Below are 23,794 nucleotides of genomic sequence, written 5' to 3' on the forward strand. Positions count from 1 at the left end.
AGGTCTCTCAGGTTCGTGAGGTTGAGCTCTGGGGTCACGCTCCTTGCTTAGTGTAGAGTGGGTTTGTTCTCTATCTCCCTCTGCCTTTTCCCCCACTTGTGCTCACGCATGTGTTCTCTCTTGTTAATCTTCTTTCTCATAAATAAATCTTTATTTTTACTTATTTTTATTTACTTTTAATAAATCTTTAAATGAAAAAGATCTTTTTATTCAATTGTGTGAAACATTTAGTAAATTCATTTTGGATTGAAATTGTGGGGATTAGTTAAATTATAGCAAGGTTATTTTCCGGTAGAAAAAAAGATATATATATATTTTTTCCCCCTGTGTTTTAGTTTATCAGCTGTGATAGTGAAATTTTTCTAATGGAGTCAGAAATGTTTGGATGATTATTTTGGACTATGTTTGGTTGGAGGAAAAGATTATGCTGGCCCTGGTATGCTGAGTGAATGAGAGAGAGCATTACTTAATTTGTTTCATTTCACTGGGTCTTTTCCTCCTACTTATACTTAGCCCAACCCAAATTAAACTTCTTAAGACTGACTTGTGCTGTAAGCATCCTCTTACATTCCTATTGCCTATGATAGATTGTTTCTGGCAAACAACTATAGTAGATTCTCTTTGTAGTAGTAGATTTTCACATTGCTTTCTTTTTGAACTCTTCTGTTCTTATAAACTGTCAATATTTTGAGAGCAGACTGTGTGTATGTCTGTGTGTCTGTCTTTAGTGCCTGTCAGGTAGTTAGTGTTCACCGATAAGTCAGTGAAGTGAATTGCATTTCTCATTATGCTTCCCCATGCCACAGAGCGTTTTCATGTATTTCAGCAATTTATTTTTCTTTTCTTTTTTTTAAGATTTTATTTACTCATGAGAAACAGAGAGGTAGAGTATACACAGGCAGAGGGGGAAGCAGGCTCCATGCAGGGAGCCCGATGTGGGACTCGATCCCGGGTCTCCAGGATCATGCCCCCAGGCCGAAGGCAGCGCAAAACCGCTGAGCCACCTGGGCTGCCCATTTCAGCAATTTCTAAGTATGTGTTTGTTTATGGTTAGGAACTGCCTCAGTGATTTTGGTGGTGGCTGCTTATTATCTTACATATGTAGATATTTTTAAAGATTTTATTTATTTATTCATGAGACACACACACACACAGACGCAGAGACATAGGCAGAGGGAGAAGCAGGCTCCATGCAGGGAGCCCAATGTGGGATTCGATCCCAGGACTCCAGGATCATGCTCTTAGCCAAAGGCAGACATTCAACTGCTGAGCCCCCCAGGCATCCCTCTTATATTTCCAGTTTAGGTCTTAACCTTTCTCATGAATTTTTTTCCTGTTCATTCTATTTATTGTATTATTCATATTTTTAAGGCTTCGTTAATACTTGAGTACAGTTTTTATTACTAAAATTAGAGGTTTAGGTTCAATAAAGTGAGTTCTTATTTAACAATACAAGAAAAAATCTTCTTAAGATTTTATTTATTTGAGGGCTATACACACAAGTTCGGGAGAGGTGAAGAGGGAGAAGCAGAGTCCCGACCTAGCAGGGAGCCTGACACAGGGCTTGATTCCACGACCTGAGCTGGAGGCAGGTGGCCTGACTGAAGTTGCCCCCCCACCCCCCTTTTAAGATTTATTTATTTTAGAGAGATAGCTTGAGTAGGAGGGTCTGAACGAGAGAGAATCTCAAGCAGACCTCGTGCTGAGTGCAGAGCCTGATGTGGGTCATGATCCCACGGCTCTGAGACCATGACTTGAGCTGAAACAGGAATTTGATGCCACCCAGGCACCCCATAGCAGAGTTCTACAATGTAAAACTTGTAATGACTTCTTGAAGAAAAGCATTTATGCTTTTTTCTATCTACTTTTCTATCTTCATTTATAATTTTGGCAATTATAGATATCACATCACTAAGCTTATAAAACATGTTACTTTGTATTAGTTGGGACAAGAACCATAATTATAAAATTGTAATGTTGGTATGGACCTGTATGCCCAAATATTGGAGAAGTAAGTCTGGGTATTCTAGTTTGTTCAACAGACTAGTCACTACATTGGCTTATGGAATACATTATTTCATTCAAAATAATACCTTTTGGGATCCCTGGGTGGCGCAGTGGTTTGGCGCCTGCCTTTGGACCAGGGCGCGATCCTGGAGACCCGGGATCAAATTCCACATCGGGCTCCCGGTGCATGGAACCTGCTTCTCCCTCTGCCTGTGTCTCTGCCTCTCTCTCTCTCTCTCTCTCTCTCTCTCTCTCTGTGACTATCATAAATAAATAAAAATGAAAAAAATTAAAGATTTAAAAAAAAAAACAAAAACAAAATAATACCTTTTGAGCAAAAATAATCTTGAAGTTATCTATATTAACCTCATTGTCCAGGCTGAGAAAGTATATGTAGTGGCTTACTTATTTTGGAGGGGAGTAGTTGAAAGCTTGAAGGCTAAGGATATGGTGCAAAGGCTAAGGGTATGGTACAAACTTTTTTGAACTCAAGAGTTTTTGTATTTGCCAGATAAGTCCAGATACCACCAAGTCTGAAATCTGTTCTATGAACTTAGAAGTTATAATTGTGAATCAGAATGATATTCCATACATGATGCAGGGCATAATATAAAGTTGGCACTTGATGAAAAAATTTTTTTAAAGATTTTATTTACTTATTCTGAGAGACACAGAGAGAGGCAGAGATATAGGCAGAGGGAGAAGCAGGCTCCCTGCAGGGAACCTGATGTGGGACTCCATCCTGGGAACTCCAGGATCACACCCTGAGCCAAAGGCAGACACTTAACTGCTGAGCCATCCAGGTGTCCCAGCACTTGATGACATTTTGCTGATTGCTTGAAACATCAAAGGTTTGTGTGTATGAGAAAGACATGATAAGTTCATTGTTTCAGGTGGATTTTTTTTTCCTTAGCTATTTGGTTCTCTTGTTAGTATATAGTATGTATGTATGTATTTATTTTAGTATGTAGTATTTAATAACCATATCCAAATTACTTGTCTTCTCTCTACCTCACTTTCTCTTATCTTGTAAGAGTTAAGCATCTAATTCTTTATCCCTTTCTTATCTTCTCTCTACCTCACTTTCTCCCACCATCCCTCACCCTAGATAGGAGATGAAAGTGCTATTGGGGGACAAACCTGATTTGAAGTTTTGATATTCTTTTAATGTACTTGAAGTGAATACTGTAGTAAGTGGAAATCACAGTAATTTTATTGAGGGATAAAGCTTTTCTTTCTTTTTTTTATTTTACTTTATTTTTATTTATTTATTTTTTAAAAAGATTTTATCATTTATTTATTTGAGAGAGAGTGAGAGAGAGCGTACGCGCGTGCACACGGGTGGCAGGCGGTAGGTGGAGAGGGAGAAGCAGACTCTTCCACTGAGCAGGGAGCCTGATACGGGGCTCTGTCCCAGGACCCTGGGATCATGACCTGAGCCCAAGACTTAACTGGCTGAGCCACCTAGGTGCCCCAAGCTCTTAATTCTTTTTCTGCATTTGGATATATATCTATAGTTCCTTGAAATGTAGTGAAGCATAAAGGATAGTTTAATGACTTGAGAGATGTTTCTTTCTGTCTGGGTCACTTATTTTTCAATCTTCTATATGGAGTTTTCTGCTATTTCAGTTAGAGAAAGCTGTTTTATTATTATTGCTAGAATCTTTGGGCAACCCATGTTGATGAGCCAGGAAGGCCAAGTATTTTGCTCCGACTGCCACTGTATGTGTGTATGTTTCACCAGTTTATGGATTAGGGCTCTGTTTTCAAATACAGTCACATTCTGAGGTGTTGGAGGCTAGGACTTGAACATATGAATTTGTGTGAGGACACGGTTCAGCCCATAACAGCTACAAAGAGTCTCTGTTTTGGTTTTGGTAAGTGACAGTGGTTTGCAGGAAGTGAAGCTGAAGTGTATAAGGCTTAATGAAGTGACCAGTGAAGACTGGTCACTGTATTGTGAGGAGATTTGTTTTGTTTTATTTTAGGATTGGGTCTTTTCTTTTTTTTTTTTTTAAGATTTTATTCATTTATTCATAGGGACACAGAGAGGCAGAGACACTGGCAGAGGGAGAAGCAGGCTCCATGCAGGGAGCCTGATGCAGGACCCGATTTCAGGACACCAGGAACACCCTCTGGGCTAAAGGCAGGCACTAAAAACCACTGAGCCACTCAGGCATCCCTTAGGGTTGAATCTTGATGTAAAATATAATTGAACTTTATCCTCTTCTTTTTCTTCCTTCTGGTCCTTTATTTTTAGAGCACAAGTAGTACTTGATCATTCAGGAAAAGTTAAAGTTCTTTCTTTTTTTTTAGAATAAGTTTTATTCAACAAATCTGCAAATGGAAAGGTATTTTTGCCCATCCTCTTAAGTGAAGGAGTAATATTTTTCCTTGGCTTTAACATGTGACTCATTCAAGAGTGTTAGTAATAGCATAGTGATTGTTTTGTATTTGACTTCAGTTGTTTTCCTCTGTTTGTACAGTAGATCCTTGATTTGTCTCTTGGTAAGTGCTTTGTGGAAGTTTTTTCCAGTAGATGAAATATCCCCCATTTTTTAGCTGAGGTGAAAATCACATAACATAAAATTCACTGTTTTAACCATTTTCAAAGTGCCCATTTCAGCACCACTTAGTACATTCACAATGTTGTGCATACGCCACCTCTGCCTAGTTCCAAACATTTTCATCATTCCTAAAGGAAAGTCCACTCCTGATAAGCACTCACTTTCTATTCCTCCTTTCTCCAGCCCCTGGCAACCGCTAATCTTTTGGTCTCCCGCTAATCTTTCTGTCTCTGTGTGTTCACCTGTTCTGGATTTTTCATATAAATGGAACTTAAAAATATGTGACCTTTTATGTCTGGCTCCTTTCACTTAAGATAAAGTATTTAAGCAGGTTTTTTTTTTTTTTTTTTTTTTTTTAAGATTTTATCTACTTGTTTTAGTGGAGACAGAGGAGGGGCACAGGGATAGGATGAGAATCTCCAATCTCAAGTGTAGACTCCCTGCTGAGCATGAAGCCTGAGATGGGGCTCAGTCTCATGACCCTGAGATCCATCACCTGAGCTGAAACCAAGAGTGGACACTCACCCGACTGAGCCATCCAGGCGTCCCATTAACATAATGTATTTAAGATTCATCCATATATCAGTACTGTATTTCCTTTTCTTTTGGCTGAATAATTCTTTTTTTGAGATTTTATTTATTTGTGCATGAGAGACAGAGAAAGAGAGGCAGAGAGGCAAAGGCACAGGCAGAGAGAGAAGTAGGCTCCATGCAGGGAGCCTGATGTGGGGCCCAATCCCGGGACTCCAGGATCACACCCTGGGCCAAAGGCAGACGCTTAACTGCTGAGCCACCCAGGAGTCTCAGAATAATTTTTTTTAAAAATATTTTTTTAAAAAAAGATTTTATTTATTTATTCTTGAGAGACAGAGAGAGAAAGGCAGAGACACAGGCAGAGGGAGAAGCAGGCTCCCTGATGTGGGACTCGATCCCGGGATCACTCCCTGAGCTGAAGGCAGATGCTCAACCGCAGAGTCACCCAGGTGCTGAGCCACCCAAGTGTCCCTGGCTGAGTATTTTTAAAGCTTCTTTTGATATGTGTAAAAATGAGGGTTTTTTTGTATTTTAAGTAGGCTCCATGCCCGGTGTGGATCTTGAACTCAAGACCCTGAGATTAAGAGTTAGATGCTCTACTGACTGAGCCAGCCAGGCACCCTTAAAATGTTATTTTTGTAACATCGTAGATCAACCATATTTCAGTAAAAAGACTTAATTCTCATTTGAAATCAGTAATATTAGTAGATTATTAGGATGATTTTATTCTAATAAAATTAGAAATGTGATGATTGTAACATGAAAAATAGTAATTTTTAGGAAATACTTTTCAAAGCTACAGCTTTTTATTTTTATTTTTTAAAGTTTTATGTATTTAAATAATCTGTACATCCAACCATGGGGCTCGAACTCATGATCCTGAGATGATTGAGTCAGCCAGGAACTCCAGAGCTGCATCCTTTTGGAATTACTTGCTTAAGTATCTGAATTAAAGCCATTAGTTGAAATCCGGATGCTGAAACTTAGTTGGACTCATAGGACAGTTGATTAAATAGATTCCTTCACCAACCTTATGGACTCAAATGCTTAGCGCACTTTGTGCATTCTAATTTAATTCACACATAGCACTAAGAGAGAAAGAATGTTTATCTCATTATAAATTAGCATTTGTGGGGATTCCTGGGTGGCTCAGTGGTTTAGGGCCTGCCTTCAGCCCAGGGCATGATCCTGGAGTACTGGGATCAATCAAGTCCCAAGTCGGGCTCCCGGCATGGAGCCTGCTTCTCCCTCTGCCTGTGTCTCTGCCTCTCTCTCTCTCTGTCTATCATAAATAAATAAAAAAATTTTTTAAAAAATGTGAACAGTTCTCCGTGATTCTACCCCACATCCCCTAACTTAAATGCACACAGCACATTCACCCAATGCTATTATTAATTGTTATTTTTTCCCCTCCGTCAGGCTGAATCTTACAACAAATGCTTATTAGCACTTATTCTGTGAATTGGCCTTGTTCAAATGTATAACTGGTCTCTGCCATTAAATCTAATAATTCATTTTGTAAATATGTTGACTAAAAACTAGAAATTTTACCTATTAGAGAATAGAAGTACAAAAAATGTCCATTTAAAAATGTTATCAAGCAGTGTTGCAATGCTGGTATTTGTAGTGAAAGTGCTTTTTCCCTACTCTAGTGTCCTAGAACGAATACATCACCATGGCTACAGAAATTGGTTCTCCTCCTCGTTTTTTCCATATGCCAAGGTTCCAGCACCAAGCACCTCGACAGCTATTTTATAAGCGACCTGATTTTGCACAGCAGCAAGCAATGCAACAGCTTACCTTTGATGGAAAACGGATGAGAAAAGCAGTAAATCGAAAAACCATAGACTATAATCCATCTGTAATTAAGTATTTGGAGGTAAGTCCAGTTAATGTGCTTCTGATGATCAAACTTCAGCTTTTTAAAAAGAAGAGAGTTTTTAAAATTTAGGGTAATAAGTATAATAACTATGTTTCTTGAATTATAGTAGGATAAGTGGAATTTCAAATGAGGCCAATCACCAGTACTTTTTTACTCTTTGCGTTCATGAATCGTCTCAAAAATTACAAAATTTGAATTCTAGTTCATAGTTTAAACTTTTAGAACAAAGTTCACAGCAGATCTCAGAAAATAGTACTTTACTCTCAAGGCCAACCTTAAAACACTTGTTAAACCCACAGTGTATATGAAATTTTAAGAGACTACCAACATAGGAATATTTCTGTGCGAACATACATTCAAAATAGCAATTTTGCATGTCTAAGACACTGGTTCTAAGAACACTGATTTTCCAAGCCCCTGGTGGTGGGTAGCTCTTCTTGTCAGAGAAAAGGGCTCCACTTTTCTTGAGGGTCAAGCACATCTATATGGTGAAAGCAACTCTGACATGACAGCTAAAGGTGGAGTTAGGGCTGTCTAGACCTCTGCATGATATTTCTTTCTTTTGAGCTCTTTATTTACTTGTCTTCACCTAGGAATTATTAGCCTCTGTGATTCGTTTTTCATTACTAATGCTATTACTTTAATCAGGTTTTGATCTGCTCTGGCCTCCTTTGAAGAACATCTGTTTGCTTTTTCTTACCTGAGACCATTTATTTATTTATCTATTTATTTATTTTAACGTGAGATCTTTTAAAGACCTGTTTGCATATTGGATAATTAGCATGTTGCAGACACATAAAAGAAAAAGATTTACTCAGAGATTAAGACAGATTTAGATTTAGATTTAGATTTAGATTTATTTAGGTTTTTCCAGGGAATTCAGTTGGAAAACTAGTCTAGGAGAGCTTAAGAGGAATTAAGAAAACCGAGGACAAGATATCAGGAATTGTGCTGACGATTTTGAGGGAATTGGAGACGTCTGCTTATCCCTTATCCCTTTTCCTTTTATTAAAGCATGGTCAGTGAGAATGTGTTGGGGTCAGCAGTACCTTGTTTGATTGGTTGGGGATGAGGTGAGTAAAGAGAAGAGGGAAATTCTAAACAATGTCAGTAGGATAAGGTCTTTTTAAGATACCCACTGTTATCTTTGTTATAGAACATAATGAAAAAGTTTTAATCCTATTTTCTCCCCATTTGATAGCTTACATTTTGTTAATATTTTAGTTTCAAACTGAGTATAATTGGACCATATACTAATTAATTAATTTGTTTATTTTTAAACAGAATAGAATATGGCAAAGAGACCAGAGAGATATGCGGGCAATTCAGCCTGATGCAGGTTATTATAATGATGTAAGTATTAAGATATGTTATACTAGCTTAATAAAACCGCTGCTTGGACATTTTGACGTAAAGCTATGTGATCTCAAATGCAAACATGGACTTTTTACGTTTTTATAATTAAAACATTCCTAAAGAGATAATGTATCTGTGTACTCTGCGAGTTATTTTTTATTCTCAATTAAAACTTCTAAAGTGGACAAACTTTTGATTTGGGGCTTAAAACAGTGTCCAGCGAAAGATTGCACTGCCTCAGAGTCTGTGGAATAGGAAAGTTAATTTTATTTTATTTTTATTTTTTTATTTTTTTATTTTTTTATGATAGTCACAGAGAGAGAGAGGCAGAGACACAGGCAGAGGGAGAAGCAGGCTCCATGCACCAGGAACCTGACATGGGATTCGATCCCGGGTCTCCAGGATCGCGCCCTGGGCCAAAGGCAGGCGCCAAACCGCTGCGCCACCCAGGGATCCCGGAAAGTTAATTTTAAATTTGGTTTATTATCAACCTGTTTTTATTGTCTTGACCTTGAGAAGTAATTAGGGGAAATTTCATACTTGATTTTGTTATTTGTTTAGTAATGGCATTTAACTGTCCTGTATCTCAGTTTTCTTCATTTAATTAATGCAGACTGATTATAATCTATAATAATAGGTTTTTTGAAAGTCCTGTATACTCCTGAATTTGTCTTTAGATGTTGAAATAATTACCTTGCTATGTCTCTGATTTATGCCCTGTGTGTAACCAGGAACTTTTATTTTTTTTATTTTTATTTATTTCTTTTAACCAGGAACTTTTAAAACACAATTTTCTCTTTTTGTAGCTGGTCCCACCTATAGGAATGTTGAATAATCCTATGAATGCAGTAACAACAAAATTTGTTCGAACATCAACAAATAAAGTAAAGTGTCCAGTATTTGTTGTTAGGGTAAGTATTCTGTTGGATATTTTTTTTTTGTTGAATATTTTTAAAAAAAATTAATCCTGAGTTATAACTTCTGAACATATATTTAGCAGGACAAAATTGTCTTAAATGTATATCTGGGATAAAAATTGGTATGTTGCTGATAACTTCATTTTGGAATACCCAATCATGCTTTTGAATTGTTCATGTTGCAATTTCCATAGAATTCTCTGAGCAAGTCATGGGTCTGTATTGCAGCAGGTCTCAGACTTGCTCTTGAATAGCAGGGCTACTTTTTGCTGCTGTTTAGAAAGCCAGCATCTCAAAGTTAACGAAAACTGTTAATATGTCGCTAGTAAGAAAAACACCTGAGAAGAGCTGAAGACCAATGGTTGACCATAAGTGTTAGCTTCATAAAGGTACACAGTAGGTACTCAATACATTTGCATGACATTTTAAAAAGTATAATTTTTAGATAGTAGATTGGCATTGTTCAAAATTTGAAAATTTGAAGGGGTTTGCAGTAAAATGTCTTCCCATCTTTGTCTCCCAGGCATCCAGTTAATATTTCCATTTGTGATAGTATAATCATCATCTTTGTGGTTTGCTAATAAGTAAGAATGTACTTGTCGGTTAGTAAGACCAGAAATGTAGGATAGAATTAACAGAGTGTTAAGCAAATAAGAATTGGGAGGAAAAAAGGGACAGAAAAAAGATAGTAATGGCAAGCAAGCATTGTGGCAAATGAGCAAAATAAGCAAGTCCCCGATATTAGGGAGGTAATGGTAGAGAGCAGGGAGAACCAAAGGGCTGGAGGAAATACTGCAGTCAGTCTTAGGTGTCCTATTTGCTTCAGAAGTCTAAAGCACTAGAAACATCAGTAAAGAAACACTTGTTTTTTGGCTTCTTTTGTTGGTAGAGCCAACCAGTAAGTAGTATAATTTTGTTTGCCAGGGAATTTGATAAAAGGAGTTGGTGTGCAGCTAATTTTTGTATCTTCTTAGCGTAATAGAGAAAATCTTTTTGAAATGAATAAAATATGAGCATTTTGTATCACAGTACAGAATGATAAAATTATATTTGTTACAGTTTTTTTTTTATTTTTATTTATTTATTTTTATTTGTTACAGTTTGTTAGGTAGATTTCTCATTTGGGGATCAAAGTGCAAGGTCTTAGGAGACATTTGCACACAGTAGAGGCATAGTCCACATTAGAAGGTATTAAGACATCAAGTCCTGTGCTTATAGTTTGGTTGGAACCCATAGCAGATAACAGAAACTAGGAAAGTAGGGGGATTTTGTTTATAATAAAATCATGATGTGCAGTTTAGCAATAAAAAGCCAGGTTTACCAAATAGTCTTTATTTTACATATCTCATCCTGCTATTTCTTTTTTATTTATTTATTTTTTTATGATAGTCACAGAGAGAGAGAGAGGCGCAGAGACACAGGCAGAGGGGGAAGCAGGCTCCATGCACAGGGAGCCGGATGTGGGATTCGATCCTGGGTCTCCAGGATCGCGCCCTGGGCCAAAGGCAGGCGCCAAACCGCTGCGCCACCCAGGGATCCCTCATCCTGCTATTTCTATAAGCACACTTGTATTTTTCAACTATGTGTCCACATAGTTTTTAGTTTGGAAAATAGGATTGTTGTATTTTTATTTCATGTATTTACATTGCCTAAGGAAAATAAGTTTGTAATCTATCATAGAAGCTTGAAAGTAAAAAGAAAAAAAGCAATGTTATGTTTAGAGTTGGTAAGCATATGTCACAGATTCCCCTTAGTATGCAAATTGTGATGTTAAAATATTGCTGTAGTGTTAATCATGACTTACATTTTTGGAGAGTTTATGAGCATAAGACTTGTCAATGCTTGATATTGTGAATAGGGGAAAGCTTTAAAAAGTTTTTGTTTTTTTTTCTTTTTGTTTTTTAAATATTTTATTTATTTATTCATGACTTTTTTTTTTTTTTTTTTAAGTACATTTAGTTGCCAGGAGAAGTTTGCTAGCCTTGCTGTCCTTAAATTGGTACTTAGCTTTTTCATAAAACACCTGTTAACTTCTCTGCCTTAATTGGTTCACTAGCAGGTGTAATCCTTTTTTGATTTACTTTGGTGACCATTTTATGTTAGCTTGCTAAGCATCCTAGGAAAATGTGGTCTTTGCATGTTTTGTTTTTAGAGGTGTAACTTAACCAGGTACTTTTAATGCATTTACTATTTTGTTTAAAGATTTATTTATTTTGAGAGGGGGGAGAGAGGGAGAGAGAGAAAGAGAAAGCAAGCACAGGCCGTGAGGGAAGGGGCAGAGAGAGAATCCCAAGCACATGGTGCTTGATCTCACCACCCTGAGGTCAGGACCTGAGCTGAAACCGAGCGTTGGATGTTTAACTGACTTGAGCCACCCAGGTGCCCCTTGCATTTATTATTTTTATTTTTATTTATTTATTTTTTAAGATTGTATTTATTTATTCATGAGAGAGAGAGAGAGAAGCAGGCTCCATGCAGGGAGCCCGATGTGGGACCCGATCCCAGGACTCCAGGATCATGCCCTGAGCTGAAGGCAGGTGCTAAACTGCTGAGCCACCTAGAGATCCCCCATTTATTATTTTTAATTTGGTTAATGAGCTAAAGTGCTAAAGCTTTCCCTGTGCTGTTAATGAGTTCTTTTCTGACAAAGTACTTGCTTATAATTCTGAACTATGCTTAAGTGAAAGTATTGTCTATTTAATGTTGAGTATTAGATATTTTATAATACTTTCTAAGTGTTTTAAAAATTAGCTAAGATTCTTTTTTTTCTTCCCTAGTGGACTCCAGAAGGAAGACGGTTGGTCACTGGAGCTTCTAGTGGAGAGTTCACCTTGTGGAATGGACTCACCTTCAATTTTGAAACAATATTACAGGTAACAGTAATCATCAGACAATAGCATCCTCCTGTGGTACTGTAAAGAACTGGAGATACAGTTACTTTATTGGCATTTTAAGCTTAAAATTGGACAAATAATTCTTGTGAGGTAATATAGGTTCCTGTAAAGCCTTCCATCGTTATATTCTTTTACATAATTTTTAAAATGTCTTATGTTTTCACAGGCTCATGATAGCCCAGTGAGGGCCATGACTTGGTCACATAATGACATGTGGATGTTGACAGCAGACCATGGAGGATATGTGAAATATTGGCAGTCGAACATGAACAACGTCAAGATGTTCCAGGCACATAAGGAGGCGATTAGAGAGGCCAGGTTTATACACAATATACCATTTTCTGTAGTCCCTATTGTCATGGTTAAATTATTCTCTAAGTGTATTCTCGGTGCAGGGATGCATGGGCTCTGTCAGATTCTGGGATACTTTCTGCACCCTATAAACACAATATTTTTCCTTGTTTTCACACACTCACCATTTTGCTGGCACTTTTCTGAAGTAGTGTTGTCCCGGTATCAGCCTTTGCAATATGTTAGAGATGTATTGTCTGCCGCATTTTGCACTGGTTTTCTCTTTTCATTTATGGTTAATAATGTGTATACGTTATTCCTTTTTATTACCTACTGTGTAAGACAAGAATCTTTCATTCCGAATAAAGAATTCAGTCTTTAATTATACAACTGAATAAAATCTAAAGCCTACAGAAAACACCTTCAGAGTTCACACAAAATACAAGAAAAAAAGGCTTAAGTGAAGACTTGGTTGGCTTGGTTATGCCACGACTTCAAAAGGAGAGTATAGTAGGACTAAAAACTCGCAAGTAACTCTGGATGTGGCAAACATTAATGGAGTAATGAATGGGTTCTTCAAGCTTTGAAACTGTAAGCAAACCATTGTCAAGAGGACTCTAGGACTTTTTCTTCTGATTCGCTGTTGAGAACATCAGTTACGCAAATGTATAATAAGTGGAGTTTAAAATATTTTCAGTGAGCTGTATATTTTTACATATCAATGAGATATGTATAGTAAAACCGGAAAAAAAAAATCTCAAAAGCAAGCCTGAAGAATTGCTGCAGCCTCAGAATAAAGCTAAGCAGCATTCTTTACGGGTGTACTGCCCATGTGTGGGAGGAGGTTGACATCTTTATAGAAACATCATCCACTGCAGTCACTTGTTTCTACTTTCAGAATCTTTACAAAAATTGTTGGATAAACATGCTTCTACAAAGACTGTGCTTTAGTGTCCTGCTTATACATTGAGTTTCACAGTTGGCTCTTTGTTAGTTATAGAACTCAAAAGTTCAAGGGAGTTCTTCGAGATAGATGAGAAACTTGATGGTTTTTCACGACAGGGAGGGAAAGATGGCAAAATCATTTGCAGTAGATTATCTTTGGCTTCAAACACAGTCTGAATGTCTCTTTGTTAAAGTTTTCCTTACAAGGTGCAACATTCATGGAAGAGCTTGCCAGGGAGAAGATGTGAAAGTTTCCCACAGACTTTTCAAATAAATGAGAAACATTAATGTAGGGATATTTAACAACTAGTCTTTAAACAGCCTGTCCAAAAATTTTTAGCTTATCATTTCATGAAGCATCTGAGGCAGAAGCTGATGCTTAATTTTTTGAGTGATATTCCTATATAATGTAAAGGAATGTTTACAGGAATATTTCAAAAGTAGATTTCATTTAGTTTCTACACTTAAATCAGCTCCTTGTATTCTGTTGGTAAGGCAGGAAATACTGCACTGTGGGGAGTGTGGGAAGCATTAGTACTAATAATACACTTGTAAAGTTCTCGGACTATTGGTGATTGAAAACTAAGAAGCAACTACTCTGGTGAATTCTTCTTTTGATGAGATGCATTTATTAGCTGACAACATTCTCTTTAAGGGCTTCTTCACTGTTGGAATACTTCCCTCTCCTGTTTATAACGCAGCACAGTGTTTTTATTTTTCCCTGTCTGAGAAGCACAGATAATCTGTTAAATGCTGACTTCTTTCCCCTGCTGTGTGTCTTCATGTAACAGTTTCTCACCCACGGATAATAAATTTGCCACATGCTCTGATGACGGCACTGTTAGAATCTGGGACTTTCTTCGTTGCCATGAGGAAAGAATTCTCCGAGGTACGTGTACTAACAGTACTGATTGGAATATTTAAATAGGGAAGGCATTTGTGGTTAAATCATCACAATACCACAATAGTAGCTTACGTCTCCATTCAGTTTTTTTTACATATACACCGTCTCAGTCAGGCTCTTTAAAGAAACCTGAACACACTCTCCAGTTCACATTCATTTTGTAGATTTTTTACTGCTACTAAATCTTTGAATTCTTTGAGTTGAATTAAATACAAGTGTTCCTCTTCTTCTGTCATCCCCCCACCCCTGCAAATAACTTGCTTATCTGTATTCATCTGTTAGGGCTATATTCCTGTCTTACAGCCAGCATGGCTTTCTCCAACATAATGGCACTGTGATTTTATTTAGATAGCTCACATTCTCCTGGCATTTCTTTTACAATATGATTAACTGAGGTATCAGTAACTGCCCTTCTCATTATTGCTATTTCTGAAAGCAGGTGTTGTGTGTATGTGTGTGTGTGTGTGTTTTTTTTTTTTTTTTTTTTTTTACTAACAGAATACTACATTTCTGTACTACATGGCCCACTTGTTACTAAATTTTTTCTTGTTTACTTTTATTGATTTCATAATTATGAACTAATGCCTATGAATTATTCCCTCCTACAAAGAAATTCATATTTTTTACTTGGATTAGCTTAGTTTTAGACTTCATAAAGTGGGGCTGTTGAAATACTAACAGTTTATCAGTACTATTTATGTGAATTCAGTGGGTGCTAGAGTTACGGAATTAACTATTTTATATGTGTGTTAGAAACATTGAAAAAACATTTACATTAATAAAAACATTTAATCTCATTAGTTTATTGTTAAGCAGGAAGGTAGTATTCTCAAGTGCTTAATTTGAATTTACACTGACTTAATAAAGAGTGAATTTCACTCCATACTCTTGAATCCAATATACCATAAAAGTAACATCTTCCTCTGACACATAAATGCTGGGTAGGCACATGGGTGCCACAGAACACTGGGTGTCAAGAAATTACTATTCAGAGATTTTCTTTTCTGTTCAAGAGTCTTGGTTGAATTTAACAACATTCCGGAGCTTAATTTACATCCTATAGTGTTGATGTTTTCTAGATAAGAAAATAAATGCTCTTGATATGTAATCTGTATTCAAGCTAGTTTTTTTTTTTTTTTTTTAAATCATGTTTATTTAGACATTCCTGGCTTTTTACCTTTTGTCTGGGTTAATCCACAGTGCTGTACAGTGGTAGCTAGCATAAGGATATAGTACCTATCATTGAAGGAGTATACTCACTATGAACGTTATAATACTATACACCTTCAGAACTAGATGGGAGTTTTTGGAATCACTTAGCTGGAGTTATTTTATGGATGAGCATCATGATCCAGCAGGCTTAAGTGACATATTCAAGGTAAAAGAAGTTCATATCCAGGACTAGAATCTTACACTTGATGTTGTAGTCTAACACTATGCTAATGTTGCAGCTTTTCTCAATTTTTTTTTTTTTAAGATTTTATTTATTTATTCATAGAGACAGAGAGAGAGAGGCAGGCGCAGAGACACAGGCAGAGGGAGAAGCAGGCATCATACAGAGAGCCTGACGTGGGACTTGATCCAGGGTCTCCAGAATCACGCCCTGGGCTGCAGGCGGCACTAAACCGCTGCGCCACCGGGGCTGCCCAGCTTTTCTCAATCTTTTTTTTTTTTTTTTTTGCTTTTCTCAATCTTAATGGAAGTCTTAGCTGTTAAATAGCAAAAAGATGGTTAACTTTTTCTAGGCTTTGAGAATCCTTTTTTTTTTTTTTTAAATTAAGACTTTTAAATTTATTTATTCATGAAAGAGGCAGAGACATAGGCAGAGGGAGAAGCAGGCTCCTGTGGGGGAGCCCGATGTGGGACTCAATCCCAGGACCCCAGAATCATGCCCTGAGCCTAAAGCAGATGCTCAACCTCTGAGCCACTTAGGTATCCTTAGGTATTGAGAATCCTGAGTTATATAGAGGAAACACAGTAATTGTAGTTAGTTACTAAAGTAATGCTAAAATATCAAGGCGATTATCTTTACAGTGGATTAGGTAGGATTATAATAATAATAACTATGCATCTTGGATTAAATAAAAGAAAACCTGCTATGTGATAACATGTTTCACTTCCATGTTATTCAATTTTGGTAATGAAACTGTTTCTAAAGGCTTTTTTTTTTTTTTTTTTTTAAGATTTTATTTATTCATGAGAGACACAGAGAGAGAGGAAGAGACATAGGCAGAGGGAGAAGCAGGCTCCTCCAGGGGAGCCCAATGTGGGTTTTGATCCCGGACTCCAGAATCATGCATGCCCTGAGCCAAAGGCAGAGGCTCAACCAGTGAGCCACATAGTCGTCCCAATGAAAATGTTTCTAGGTAGCACTTAAGAACTTTTCCTCTGAAATTTAGAGTATGTGAGTTATTCTGGCAGTTAAATATTTTCAGATTTGAGTTGAGGCAAATTTGGATAAAATTAAATGGATGCTGAATTATTGTTCTTCCTATATCTTAAAAAATAGACCAGCATCCTGCCTATATTGAGAGTTGAATTTTATTTTTTATGTGGAAGTTCTTTTTATTTTCATTTTTGCTGTGGAAATTTCAAACATGTACAAAAGTATAATGAATCTCCATGTACTTTTAGGATGTATGTTCTAACTTATTCATGATCTTTGCTCCCATTTGAAAACATTTTAGTACCTCAATGACTATATGGGACCAATATGAATATATTAAACCCAGTTAATTATACCACCCAAGAAGTAGTTCTGATAGGTTTAGTCGAGTTATTAGATACCAATTATCCATTTTCTGTCATTCCTTATTTCTCTAAATTCTCTGATTTTTAGCAATGATTATAAAACAGTGAAACCAGTTATAATTTCCCTATCCTTCAGTTTTGGGTTGAGAATCCAGTGGGTAATGGGATTCCAGTTGTTCCAAGGCTGATGTGAAGTTCTTCACAGAAAATTTTAATTGAATATAATTTAGCTTTATATGCAGAGAGACAATTGGGTCATAAAGTCAATAGGAATAGGACCTTCCAATGTCTAAAATGTCAGTTGGTCTCTATGAAGGGATGATGTTCAGGTAGCCCACACAGACTGAAACATTGGGCAGGTAAGCATAGTCCTGCACAAGATTAGTGGTGTACCTCAGACCAAAACTTGACTTTAAGTATTAAGAAAATCTAGGAACATTTTATTGAAGGAAATGTTTACAACCATGTAGTTCAACTCTTTATCAAATATTTATCTTTTCTACATCATTCCTGAAACCCAGTCTTCTACTCATCAACATTTTTTTTTTTTTTTTTTTTTTTTTATGATAGTCACACAGAGAGAGAGAGAGGCAGAGACATAGGCAGAGGGAGAAGCAGGCTCCATGCACCGGGAGCCCGATGTGGGATTCGATCTCGGGTCTCCAGGATCATGCCCTGGGCCAAAGGCAGGCGCCAAACCGCTGCGCCTACTCATCAACATTTTTAAAAAGAGATTTTATTTATTAATTTGAGAAAGGGAGAGAGGGAGAGAGAGAGAGCACGTGCATGCGAGCACAATCGTGTGCACAAGTAGGGGGGAGGGGCAGAGGGAAAGGGAGTAGCAGACTCCCTGCTGAGCAGGGAGCCTGATGTGGGGCTTGATCCAAGGATTCTGGGATTATGACCTGAGCCAAAGGCAGACACTTAACTAACTGAGCCACCCAGACGCCCCTACTCATAAACATTTTTAGTGTTAATAATATTCACTACCTCAAATAATTCTTTTTTTTTCTAATTTTATATAGCTCTAATTTTCAGAAAGTTCTTTGATTATATCAGAAATCTGCTTCTGTATGACTTGTCCTGCCTCAGGAACACAAAAAATTAAGTTTATACTTTCTTCATGGCAGCCCTTTAAGTATCTGAATATAGCTATCATGTCTTCTTTTTTTTAGTGTATGTGCTGCTAACATGAGCATTCTATCATGTCTTTTTTTTTTTAATTTAAAGATTTTATTTATTTATTCATGAGAGAGACAGAAAGAGGAGGCAGAAACATAGGCAGAGGGAGAAGCAGGCTCCATACAGGGAGCCCAATCTGGGACTTGATCCTGGAACTCCAGGATCATGCTCTGAGCCAAAGGCAGACAGTAAATCACTGAGCCACCCAGGTGTCCCTCTGTTATGTCTTAATGTAGATCATCAATTGTAAGCATACAGGATCCCTGTGCATGGTAGAAGCCATGATTCCATTCTGTTGACTGCAGAATTTATAGTTGCTTTTTAGTGTCCTTTCTGAGGTGGTTCTCATGCTTTCTTAAGAAAAAGAAGTTCCATAATAGGAAGTAATCAGTATTTTTTTAAGGTTCAAGTGAGCACGAATCTATTGGAGATTTGCTACTCAAAAGATCATGATGATTGGTTCATAGGTAGGAAATTTGATTATGTTACAAAATTGAGAAGTATCATGTACCACTCATTACTAAAACATATCCAAGTCAGCATAATTCATACACAATTATCCTTCTTTTCTACTATTACTTAGAGCACTTAATTTATGGGCTAGGATTAAAAGAACATTTAAGCACCAGAAGTACGTGAATCTAAATGAGCCTCTAGTTTATTGATATTTATGCACTTGACTCCCAGTGAAATAGAGCCATTAAAATCCATTTATTTAAATAATGAGCAGATGCTAAATGTATACTACCTTTGGTAGAAGAATCATTTTACGAAGTATGACACCTCCTCTCCTTTTTTTTTTTTTTTAAGATTTCATTTATTTATTCATGAGATACATACACAGAGAGAGGCAGAGGAAGAAGCAGGCTCCATGCAGGGAGCCTGAAGTGGAACTTGATCCTGGGTCTCCAGGATCAGGCCCTGGTCTGAAGGCGGTGCTAAACCGCCTGGGCTGCTCCTCCCCCCCTTTTAAGATGTTTTTATTTATTCATTTGAGAGAGCACATGAGGAGAGAGGGAGAGCAAGAAGCAGACTCCCCACTGAGTTGGGAGCCTGTTGTGGGGCTGGATGCCAGGACCTGGAGATCATGACCTTGAAGGCAGACACTTATCAGTGAGCTACCCAGGTGTCCTCTCCCCTCATGCTTCTTAAAATTTAGTAGGGAAGGGGATCCCTGGGTGGCGCAGGGGTTTGGCGCCTGCCTTTGGCCCAGGGCATGATCCTGGAGACCTGGGATCGAATCCCACATCAGGCTCCCAGTGCATGGAGCCTGCTTCTCCCTCTGCCTGTGTCTCTGCCTCTCTCTCTCTCTCTCTCTCTCTGTGACTATCATAAATAAATAAAAAAATTAAAAAAAAAATTTAGTAGGGAAGATAATGTCACATACTTAAAATGTGGAGAATATGGGAGAAGAGTCTTGATAGTGTTAGAAAGGTAGTTTTATCTGCATTGAGTTAGTAGATCATTTAAGACTAGCTAAAATGTACATGAGAAAGGTTTTTTTTTTTTTTTTTGAGAAAGGTTGAAAACATGGAATCAATAAGAACACTGAAGTAAATTTTAGTGAGAAGCATAATACTCAGAAGAACCCAGTTTACAAAGTTTCAGCATGCTTTACTTTTGTTTTACCTTCTTGGTTTTAATAATAGCTGACACATTACATTTACAATGTATTGGGCATGTTCCAAGAACTTTTCTTTTTTTTTTTAAGAGAGTGAGCTGGGGTGGGACGGTGGGGGGAGGGGCAGAGGGAGAGGGAGAGAATCTTAAGCAGGCTTCATGCCCAGCGTGGAGCCCGACGGGAGGCCCGATCTCACAACCCTGAAATCATGACCTGAGTCGAAATCAAGAGTTGGATGATTGACTGAGCCACCCAGGCACCTGTGTTCTGAGAACTTCATTTAATTTTCCTGGTAACCCTATGAGCTAAATGCTGTGTGGTCCACATTTCACAAATGGGTAACCAAGGTACAAAAAAATTAAATAAACCTGTCTTAAGGTTAGATAGCTTGTAAGAGGGGGCTAGGATTTGAACCCAGATTTTTGAGGTCCAGAGCTCATACTCCACCACTATGTTAAATTGCCTCTTTTCTGTTTACCACCAACATGGATGTAGTGATGTCTTCCTGAGCTGTGATGACAATATATGTTTGGGGAGAAGAGTGGCGTATAGGTAGAGGGAGCTAATTTAGATACTCAGGTTCATTTTACCGTTCTTTAAAATTGTCCCTGTAGATTATAGGTTTTCAATGTAGGATATATTTAATAACAAAAATTAAACTACACTAAACTAAATGGGTTATAAGATATATGCTAGTTTTTATAAATAGAATATAGACATAATAAGGAGTTATACTGAGACTTATTCAGGAGGTAAGTTCTCTTCAGTTTTCAGATGTAGCACTCATGGAGTGGAAATGAACCCCTGAGTACACACAATTTAAGAAAAAGAATATTATTAGTACTTTTGGTAAGTCCCTATGTATCCCTTCCTTGTTACGTTTACTGTGGTCTTTAATAAATGAGATCGACGCCTCTGCAGAGATCTTTGGTTCAGCAGTGTGTTTTGAATTGTGTGAAGACATGTTTATGAAGTCTGAGTGTTCCAAAAACCTTTGATGCTATTTACTGGAGATAATTTTACTTAACAAAGTAGAATTGACAAACCATGTAGTTTATGATTAATAGGCCTGCTTGTACAATACTTCACAAAACATTCCACAAGATTCTATCTGTTCTCCCCAGAGAACAGATACAGAAAACAGAAACACCCAGCTTCCTTTAAAATAGCCTGTGTCAGAATAACTCCTTCCACTAACATGGCATACATATATTAATATTAAAAGGTCTTCAAGCACATCTTAATCAGACAACCATGTAAACTCATTTTACATATGGACACTGGTTTTCTCTATCTGTGTTACTAACCCTTATTTTGGAAGGAAGAGTTTAAGGCTCTTCCCTCTGCTCTCCTGAAAAGACTGGATTATGTATGGTAGGTTCTCCTATGTAAAGAATCATCTGAGTATATAATGAGAAGAAAAGAGACTTCAGTCTAAATAAGACTTCTGAAGCACATTATTTGAAGAAATTAGTAGGGTTCTGAAATATTTATTTTACATGGTACATTCACATTTTTGCAGGAATTGTTTTAGATTTTTATTTTTTGTTTTTGTTTTTATTTTTGTAAAAGATTTTATTTATTTATTCAAGCGATACACAGAGAGGCAGGCTCCCTGCAGGAAGCCTGATGCAGGACTGGATCCCCAGGACCCTGGGATCACATCCTGTGCCGAACGAAGGCAGATGGTCAGCTACTGAGCCACCCAGGCGTCCTGTTTTCAATTTATATTTTATTTTTTTTAAGATTTTATTTATTAATGAGAAGCACAGAGAGAGAGAGAGAGAGGCAGAGACAGGCAGAGGGAGAAGCAGGCTCCATGTAGGGAGCCCAACGTGGGACTTGATCCCGAGTATCTAGGATCACGCCCCGGGCTGAAGGTGGCGCCAAACCGCTGGGCCACCGGGGCTGCCCGTTTTCGATTTTTATATTGGGCTTTGTTCTTTCTATCTCTGTACTTATTTTAAGTGTTTACATAATGTGGCAAAAACTTGTTGAAAATAGATTTTTGGCTTTCTTGGGATGTCAGCTCTGCACGCTGCTGCTATCATAGTGCTTTAATTAAGAGTCAAACAATTCCCAGACGTTCTTATATATGAAGATTTTTGTATATAAAGTTTTTTGACCGTGATAAATCACTATGATAAATAATTTAGGCTGTTAATTTTCAGAAAGAGTCTGCATCTTTGCATTAATTATTCTATAATTGTCTACTTCAGTTTATTATGAGTGAATCCATTTGCTGATGAATTAGTTACCTGGTTATATCATAGAGCTTCGCAGCTAATTGGGTCTTAGGTAGTTTTTGTTTTTTTTTTTTAAGATTTTATTTATTTATTCATGATAGAGAGAGAGAGAGGCAGAGACACAGGCAGAGGGAGAAGCAGGCTCCATGCACCGGGAGCCCGACGTGGGATTCGATCCCGGGTCTCCAGGATCGCGCCCTGGGCCAAAGGCAGGTGCCACACCGCTGCGCCACCCAGGGATCCCATGGTCTTAGGTAGTTTTTAAAGTTAAAATTCAGAGCTTTGGAAGGAGTGATAAAATAAGGTAAATATGTAATGTTTTTGGCTTTTTTATGTTTAGTAGGTAGATCCTTAGATTGAAGTATGGTATCAAAAGTAGTTTCTTGTCAATGAGGGCAGTTAAGTACCAAAACAAATACTTTAAAAAAAAAATAGTTTTCCCCTTTACTTTTTAATGATAAACTAGAAAACCATTTTATTTTATTTTTTTATTTTATTTTAAAAATTTTATTTATTTATGATAGAGAGAGAGAGAGAGGCAGAGACACAGGCAGAGGGAGAAGCAGGCTCCATGCACCGGGAGCCCGACGTGGGATTCGATCCCGGGTCTCCAGGATCGCGCCCTGGGCCAAAGGCAGGCGCTAAACCGCTGCGCCACCCAGGGATCCCTAGAAAACCATTTTAAAGTTTGATTTAAGGCCTATCTCAGGAATCTGTAAGAAGCACCTATTGTGCTGTGATATCTTTAGTTACAGAATAAAAATTTCTATTTAAAGAAAAAAATAGTAGTTTTTAGGTTATTTCCCCATTTTCATTTATAATTTTTTATGGATTAGTTCATAAACTAGTCTTAATTTCTCCAAAATACACTAATAAGTTTCTAAAAGCTAATCTGCTGATGCCTCTTTCTGTTTTCCCTCTGAAGGTATTTTGATACAATTCTCTTTGAGACAACTTTACCCTTAGTAGCATGGCTTTAGAATAACATGTTACTTGGATTATGAGCCCAGTGAATTGTATCTGCTTTAACTTGCTGATAGTTTTAAATACTGTGTTGGTCCCTAGGGAACACCAGGAAGGCACAGCCACCACAGGGGGCCTGTGGTGCCTTTGAGTAGGGCTAGGTAGAATTTCTCCTGCTCAGAATCGTCCATCTGGAAAGGGAGGGAATGCCTTCTGTAATTTTCCTGACAGCTGGCAAGCTAAGCCTCCCATTTGAGTGTAGGACAGCTTAAGAGCTCTTACAACAGCTTTTTTTATACCTTTCTATAGGAAAAAATTTCTGTAATTCAAATATGTCTTCTATCCCTATATTCTAGACCTGTATATAATAAATTGAACTCTACTTTCATACATAATCCTTTAAATATTTAAAAATGCCAAAATTTCTCTTAAGTTTCTTATCCAAGTTGAACACTAAATTTCCCTTTACTCTTTCTTGTGATTTCTGGACTCTACCACATTATCTCACATCAGGAATTAAGGTTCACCATTCTGCACGTCTGTTCTTACTGAATTGCAGAGGGCACAACACCACATGAATTTACTCTAAAACCTACATTTGTTTTTACATAAACCCATAAAACCATTCTAGTAAACTATAGAATTGTTGAAAACTTAATTACTGGACTTTACGTTTATCTCTATTTATAATTTTACATATTAAGTTTCTGTTAATTAAATTTAACATTACAATA

General features: G+C 37.3%; 1 protein-coding gene across 8 annotated transcripts in view; it reads left to right on the plus strand.

The window, feature by feature from the left end:
- WDR33 (WD repeat domain 33) overlaps nucleotides 1–23,794 on the plus strand; it is a 123,800-nt gene that overhangs the window by 49,337 nt on the left and 50,669 nt on the right. For 7 of the 8 annotated variants that reach the window (XM_077861233.1, XM_077861236.1, XM_077861232.1 and 4 more), the window contains 6 exons: nucleotides 6,761–6,987; nucleotides 8,275–8,343; nucleotides 9,153–9,257; nucleotides 12,041–12,136; nucleotides 12,324–12,475; nucleotides 14,185–14,282. In XM_077861233.1, coding sequence (XP_077717359.1) covers nucleotides 6,784–6,987; nucleotides 8,275–8,343; nucleotides 9,153–9,257; nucleotides 12,041–12,136; nucleotides 12,324–12,475; nucleotides 14,185–14,282 — 724 coding nt within the window. In that variant the 5' untranslated portion in view covers nucleotides 6,761–6,783. Of the gene's footprint in view, nucleotides 1–6,760; nucleotides 6,988–8,274; nucleotides 8,344–9,152; nucleotides 9,258–12,040; nucleotides 12,137–12,323; nucleotides 12,476–14,184; nucleotides 14,283–15,795; nucleotides 16,029–23,794 lie in introns of those variants that run through there. The other variant, XM_077861237.1, reaches the window with a different exon arrangement.

Source organism: Canis aureus, chromosome 20 (genome assembly GCF_053574225.1).
Source record: "Canis aureus isolate CA01 chromosome 20, VMU_Caureus_v.1.0, whole genome shotgun sequence".
In the NCBI taxonomy this organism is placed as follows: domain Eukaryota; kingdom Metazoa; phylum Chordata; class Mammalia; order Carnivora; family Canidae; genus Canis; species Canis aureus.